This window comes from Octopus bimaculoides, chromosome 13, assembly GCF_001194135.2.
Source record: "Octopus bimaculoides isolate UCB-OBI-ISO-001 chromosome 13, ASM119413v2, whole genome shotgun sequence".
In the NCBI taxonomy this organism is placed as follows: domain Eukaryota; kingdom Metazoa; phylum Mollusca; class Cephalopoda; order Octopoda; family Octopodidae; genus Octopus; species Octopus bimaculoides.
Window position 1 is genome coordinate 40,893,524 of NC_068993.1, and position 7,842 is coordinate 40,901,365.

General features: G+C 40.0%; 1 protein-coding gene across 1 annotated transcript in view; it reads right to left on the reverse strand.

The window, feature by feature from the left end:
- The window catches only part of LOC106879282 (mediator of RNA polymerase II transcription subunit 16), a 38,468-nt gene that overhangs the window by 4,210 nt on the left and 26,416 nt on the right, over window positions 1–7,842 (reverse strand). The window contains exons 4-6 of the mRNA XM_014928778.2: window positions 4,523–5,188; window positions 1,617–1,893; window positions 143–372 (exon numbers count right to left, since the gene is read on the reverse strand). Coding sequence (XP_014784264.1) covers window positions 143–372; window positions 1,617–1,893; window positions 4,523–5,188 — 1,173 coding nt within the window. The remainder of the gene's footprint in view (window positions 1–142; window positions 373–1,616; window positions 1,894–4,522; window positions 5,189–7,842) is intronic.

The following is a 7,842-nucleotide window of genomic DNA, read 5'->3' on the forward strand; positions in this document are numbered from 1 at the left end:
TGAAACTGTGATCCTATGACCGCGAGTCCGCTGCCCTAATCACTGGGCCATTGTGCCTATTAACATATAAATAAAAACAAAACAACAAAAATGTGCTGTGAAATTTTTAAAGGAAAGTTCCTTGGTTTAAGCTGGTACATACATTATCTTGGGAAGATATTTGCCGTGGACGCAGGATTCCTTTGAAGACAGTTGCAATAGTGTAGAGGAGGAGTTTAGCCTGACAGTCAGCTGCAAGATGGTAGCTGTTGGCACTGCTTTTGTACAAAGCCATTTTGATGGCCAAAAGACGAGAACACATCAATTCTTGAACTGCTGTTGGCTGCTTCTGGAAGTTGTCGTTCAGCTTTTGACAAATGTCCTCTATCATACCTACAAAAGATAAGTAAACAGTTTCAATTCTGTGTTGGTGTGTCTATGTACAGTTACTTACATTGTTGGAAATAGCAGCCAAATTTCCCTGTTTATGATAAAAAGAAGACACATTGGAAAATGCAGTCCTAGATACACAGAATGTCATTTCTGGAGTGCTTCTGATTATGGGCCAGTTGGATTACAGTCGAACCAACACTAAACAGCAACACACGCACACATATGCACATACATGTGTGTGTGTATACACCCACACATAGATATATACATACAAAAAATACTGGCATTCCATCAGTTACAATGACAAGGGTTCCAGTTGATCTTATCAGCAGAAGAGCCTGCTCATGAAATTAATGTGCAAGTGGCTGACCCATATTCTTAAGATAGTTCTTAGGGAGATTGAGCAAGACACAGAATGTGACAAGGCTGGCTCTTTGAAATACAGGTACAACTCATTTTTGTCAGCATCATGAAATAAAATGTCTTGCTCAAGGACACTACATGCTGCTGGGAATTGAACTCACAACCTTACAGTCATGAGCCAAATACCCTAACCACTTAGCCACACACACATTCACCATCATCATTTAAGGTCCGTCTTCCATGCATGGTAGGACAGTTGACAGGAACCGGCAAGGTAGAAAACTGCCCCAAGCTACTGTGTCTGTTTTGGAAGAGATTTTACGGCTGGATGCCCTTCCAAATGCCAACCACTTTACAGTGTGGACTATATGCTTTTTTTGTGGCACCAGCACTGGCAAGGTCACCAAGTAACTTGCAAGACCAGGAATTTTGAGGAGGGGAACTTGTGTCAGAGGATGCAAAGTTAGAATGTGACAAATAGCAAGAGAGGCAGAAACAGGTATCTTGCTATAGAGGAAGTACATGGTTACTCAGCGAAAGAGAGAGGGAGGGGAGGAAGAGAGAGGCACAAGAAAGGGGACAGAAACAGGTGTGCTGCTATAGAGAATAAATACCAATAAGGAAAATAAACAAGGATATTGAATTGTTACCACAAAAATACTAAATAGATGTGATATTTGGGGTACAAAAATGCCCTACTTTCCTAAAGGATTTCTATACTGAAATATCAAATCCACTCGCAAAGCTTTGGTCAGCCCAATTATTGTACAAGACACTTGCCGAAGGTGCCAACTTCTTACCACACAACCACGCCTGCAACCTAAGTGCCAAAAAAAAAATGAAGAAAGAAACCACAAGATTATAGAAGATAGAATACTCACTCTGTTTGGTGGCTAAGAGAATATCCCACCAGTCCCAGCCTGTCGTTGCAGCGTACTCAAGTAGGAGCACTATATAGGTGGGTGACATCTGGACACCAGTGTCGTTAGCATTGACAGAGCGGAACAAGTAGATGTTGTTGTCTTTGACACCAATCATCCCACAACTGCTGTGTGTCTGTAATAACACTGACAGATGGGAAGGTTGGTTGTGATTGAGATTGCGCTTTTCAGGGATACTGAGTTCCCGAAATTGGTCCACACAACAGTTATAAATTACCTAAGGAGAGATAATAGTAATAATGATTTCTGTGCAAAACATTTAAAAAATAATTAAAACTGAAATAATAATAATAATAATCTCAAATTTTAAAACAAACACATAATTTTCTTATGGTTTCTTAAACATTCTCTAGAACAACACTATGTACAAATCCAAATATATGGTACCCTAGGCATAACACCTGCATGAACTTCTAACTTGTTGTCTCTTGAGGTCTCTGGGTGAGACTTGGATCCAACTTGTACAAATGCAAAGCAAAAGTCAAACATGAAACAATAATAATGATGGTTTTAAATTTTAGCATAAGGCGAGCAATTTCAAGGGAGGGTCTAAGTCGATTACATCAACCCCAGTGTTCAACTGGTACTTATTTTATCAACCCTGAAAGGATGAAGGGAAAAGTCAATCATGGCAGAATTTGAACTTAGATCATAAAGATGGATGAAAAGCCACTAAGCATTTTGCCCAGTGTTCTAATGATTCTGCCAGCTCACTGCCTTAAAATAAATTTTATTAAAAATAACATCATCATCATCGTTTAACGTCTGCTTTCCATGCTAGCATGAGTTGGACGATTTGACTGAGGACTGGTGAAACCAGATGGCTACACCACGCTCCAATCTGATTTGGCAGAGTTTCTACAGCTGGATGCCCTTCCTAACGCCAACCACTCAGAGAGTGTAGTGGGTGCTTTTATGTGTCACCCGCACGAAACTCTTTCTACTCTAGGCAGAAAGCCTGAAATTTTTTTATGGTAGGGAACTAGTCAATTACCTTAACCCCAGTGTTCAACTGATATTTTATCAATCCTGAAACAATTAAGGGTAAAGCTGACCTCATCAGAATTTGAACTCAGAACATAAAAAGCAAGAGAAATGTCATTAAGCATGTTACCCAGTGTGCTAATGGTTCTGTCATAATAATAATAATAATTGTCTCAAATTTTGGACACGAGGCTAGCAATTTCGAAGAGAGCAGATTAGTTAACTACATCAACTCCAGTACTTGACTGGTACTTTATTATATCAAACCTGGAGATATGAAAGGCAAAACTGACCTTGGTAGGGATTGAACTCAAAACTTAAAGAGCCAGAACACATATCTCTGAGCAATTTTTGCTGATGCACTAACGATTCAGCCAATCTAGCATCCTAATAAGAATGGTTTCTACAATAGGCACAAGGCCAGCAATTTTTTAGGAGAGGATATTGTTCAACCACGTAATCCCCAATGCATAACTGGTATACTGTTTTATACACAAGGACAAAAGTTGCCTTTGGTGGGATTTGAACCCATAACGTAAAGTTTCAATAACAGTAGCGATTTTTATAACAGAGGTACAAGGTCACAAGTTGTTGGAAGGGTTATTTCAATTACACTGACCACAGACGGGAATTTAAAAAAAAGAAAAAAAAAGCAAGGCTGACCTTGATGAGATTTGAGCTCAGAATATAAAGAACCACAGGAGGCGCAATGGCCTAGTGGTTAGGGCAGCGGACTCGCGGTTTCGATTCCCAGACTGGGCGCTGTGAGTGTTTATTGAGCGAAAACACCTAAAGCTCCACGAGGCTCCGGCAGGGGATGGTGGCGAACCCTGCTGTACTCTTTCACCACAACTTTCTCTCACTCTTACTTCCTTCTTCTGTTGTGCCTGTAATTCGAAGGGTCAGCCTTGTCACGCTGAATATCCCCGAGAACTACGTTAAAGGTACACGTGTCTGTGGAGTGCTCAGCCACTTGCACGTTAATTTCACGAGCAGGCTGTTCCGTTGATCGGATCAACTGGAACCCTCGACGTCGTAAGCGACGGAGTGTCAACAACAACAACAAGATCAAACATTTGGAATCTGTTGGTTAAAGCGATAGCTAGTACTAGATAAATAATCGAGTCAATTACATGTGTACCGAGATGTTGGATTGCGGCCATCCTGGGGCAGCACTGACTTTAATAATCTGAGTTGATTACATCAACTGGTCAGTCCCAGTAACTACAAATGACTAAATCGTCCAGTCGTTAAACTGCGATAGTTGTGTACCGTAACTTCAGTAGAGTCTGAGTTATGTACCTTGTTCAAGGGGCGTAACTCAATGATAAAAGTTCCGTAACGCGAATATTATTCAATCACCGATGTTCCAATTCTTTGGAACGGAAATCAATGAGAAAATAGGGACGACTTCAGAAACAAAACATTAGACAAATAATGAGATTAGAATAAAAAGTAGAATGGAAGTTAGGTTTCAGAGACTTCAGTAACCCAGTAAAGGGCAAAGACCACAGAACTACATTAATATTACCGGCAGGAGGCACATAAATATGAAATTGAGGACCGACCAAAGGTAACGGAGGAACTCAATTTTTTGTGAAATGCATCTCAGTTGTGGCCACTTAAAGAAGATAATTGACCCTTTAGCTTTCAGACCAGCTACATCAGACCCAAATATTCCATTTGTTATATGTTTAAACTAGCTAGATCTGGCCTCTTAGACCTTCCCTACAAGATCATTCTACAAATAAACAATCACATCATCAAAGTCGCAGATATTGATTGCATGATTGCTACAAAACATTGTGAATAAATGAGTATTACATTTGACAGATTAATTAAAAGAGTAAAGACATGTTTACCTGGAAACTGTAGCGGTGAATCAACTTAATAATACCATTTCTGTAGGCAACTGCAATGTAAGGCGTGAAGCCACTTGTTTCCATACCACAAGGCATCGTTGGTAGTTTAGGCCCAGCTATAGCCGTCACCATGGTGTTGTGTGTAACCGTAGCTTTATGCATCCATTTCGGGGTTTTATAGACAGTGTTCGGTTTACTATTCGTATGGAACATCCTGTGCAAGGAATGTGTTTGTTCCACTAACTGCCAGAAATCGATCCAGCTGAAGTTCTGACCACCAACACAGATCACAAGTGTATCACTATAGTCCTTGTTCACAAACTGAACGTGTGTGACACAGAAGTTCTGTTGGTCAACACCGGTAGCAGCTGTTGGGCCAGTCGGCCGGCCAACGACACCAACCCCTCCACTGGCTTCTGTGTGACACTTCACGTACAGACTAGCACTGGCACGACTCGTGATGACGCAGCTGGTCTGCTCCATGGACAAAGACACAAGAAAACATTGAATGGCAGAAGACGGCATACCATCGGTGGTAGCTATCATCAAGTCTCCATTGGCATTGTAGGCAATGTCGGCTAGAGATGCCCGTAAGTGTGCAGGAGACAGACTTTCTACATAAGAACGTATCCTAGGTTCTGTATTTTGGATCAGTCCAACGGATACCTATAGAGTAAAAAAAAAAAAAAAAAAAAAAAAAGACAAATATTTTAAAAACTATACAAACAAAAGATTAAATTATCAGAAATATAAGATTGTAATTTTTCAAATGATGACAATGATGATAATGGTGGTTATGATAACAAAATTAATCCTGTTTTTATATGATGAAAGTTATTTTTAAGGCTTCTCTTTTACTTGTTTCAGTCATTTGACTGCAGCCATGCTGGAGCACTGCCTTTAGTTGAGCAAATCGACCCCAGGACTTATTCTTTGTAAGCCTGGATGAATGACAATTAATTTGATCAAACATATCCTGAGGATGTCAGTTAAGAAGTGTCTCAAATGAAAAAGGATAATGATGAATCTCAAAGAAGCCATAGTTCTCAGCAGGAAGATAGTGGTGGCAATGTAATTACTGGTATCAGATTGCTAGATTGCCAATTCCAGGAAAAATCCTCAAATTTTAGGTGTTTCTGTTGTGGTCTTCCGTTAATGTCTTTCATCTTTCAGATGCATGGTTGTTTAACCCTGTAGCATTTAAACTGACCATATCTGGCTCAAATATTTTACTTGTTATGTGTTCAAAGTAGCCAGATTCAGCTACTCACACCTATCCTACAATGTCATTCTAATACTAAACAAATCTCACAGCTCCAAGATAATGCATGATTAATTCAAAACAAAGCCATACATTTGACAGAGTAATCTGAATGCTAAAGGGTTAAGAGATTCACTTCCTAACCACATCGCTCTGAGTGCAGACTCACTTGAAGACATTTTGACAAGCATTTTCTACAGCCCTGGGCTGAACAAAGTTTTAGGAATGGTTTCGGCAGACAGAAACTGAAACATTGTGAGTGGTGCCATGTAAAAAGCACCCAGTACACTCTGTAAAGTGGTTGGCCTTAAGAAGGGCATCCAGCTGCAGAAACCAAGCCAAAACAGTCTATGGAACTTGGTGTAGCCCCTGACCTTTGCCAGTTCCTGTCAACCTGTCCAACTTGTGCCAGCATGGAAAACGAACGTTAAATGTTGATGATGATGGTGGTGTTCCCATCATACAATTGGTATCATCTACTAACAGTTTTCTGTGAAAACATGTCCACTCAAGGGATTATACTACCTTACATAGTAACAGGTGAGGGTCAGCGATGAGAAGAGCATCTGACTGTTGAAATTCTGCCTCAATACATACCGTGCATACAAGCAAGGAAAAGAGGACACTAAAACAATGATGATTATGATGAGGACGTGTTTTTTAACGTTTTATTGGTGCAGAGCTCTGGTACAGATACGAGTTCTCTCCCTGCAACCAGGACTCTTAACAAATAAGCAAACTAATTAAAAATAACCACGAATGGTTAATGGTGATTTTGTATAGGGCTTTCCTATAAGTAGGTTATCTCCCTTGGCTAGGCGGCGCTCCATGTAGATAATTAAACTTCCGCAGACTACCCACGCCATTGTTATTGCTTTACGTCTTATCATGGATATAAAGCAGCTTGATGATTCAGCTATCGAAGTACTTACTGTGCCTGAGTTAAAGAAATATTTAAGATTATATGGTCAGTATGTTACTGGAAGAAAGGCGGACTTGACTGAAAGGTTGAAAGGAATAAAAATTCTGTCGATGAAGAATGTCAACAAAGTAAATTCATCGGAAGATACTTCAGACAGGAATAAGCAGAAGCTTATATCTCCTCTCAGTGAAGTATTGCCTGATCTAAAGATCTTTGTAAGTTGCCGAATTTCACAGATAATGACATAATTACCTCGTGCTACGGATGAAAGTAAAGCAACAGTTAAGGAGTGGCATATTTTACCACGACAGACACGTACACAGCATCGAATACCACGATGTGAGTGAAAGCTGCTCTCACTGTATTGTCCGGTGTCTGGTAATCCCTTCAATACCGACATCAAACCAAAAAAAGAATCCTGACCACAGAGTGTGGGTAATTATGTCAAATGTCACTGGCAATGTGCATTCAGCTGATTGCAAATGTTAAAGCAAGTCACTGAGCATGCATACATGTCATACGGGAGAGTTCCAATCAGGGATGGATAACAACCTTATAGGAACCCCCTATAGTGATAGATCTGTAATAATATATTGGTTCATCCCATAAATAAATGTGGCTTCTTCAATTGCATGAACTAAAAGTCAGAGCGGGATGGGGTAAACTACCTGCATCAACTTGCTATAAAAACAGGTATTAATTTTACCTTGTTCTTATTCTTAGTGCAAGTTTTGAAGAGTGCAGCTTGATTTTAACAGTTATTTTTTCAAAGCTATAATGAAAGTGACAAAAGAACACATTCAGCATATTACGCTTTATGAGTTCAATAAAGGCAATAATGCAACGGAAAGTGCAAGGAATATTAATGCTGTATATGGGGATTGGACAATAAGCGTAAGCCAGTGCCAATGGTGGTTCCAGAAATTCCGAGCCATAAACTACAGCCTAGAGGATGAGCTGAAGTGACCAGTCCAATATATATATATACTTCTAATATACTCTTTTACTTGTTTCAGTGATTTGACTGTGGCCATGCTGGAGAACCACCTTTAGTCGAGCAAATTGACCCCAGAGCTTATTCTATCGGTCTCTTTTGCCAAACCACTAGGTTACAGGGACGTAAACACACGAGCACCG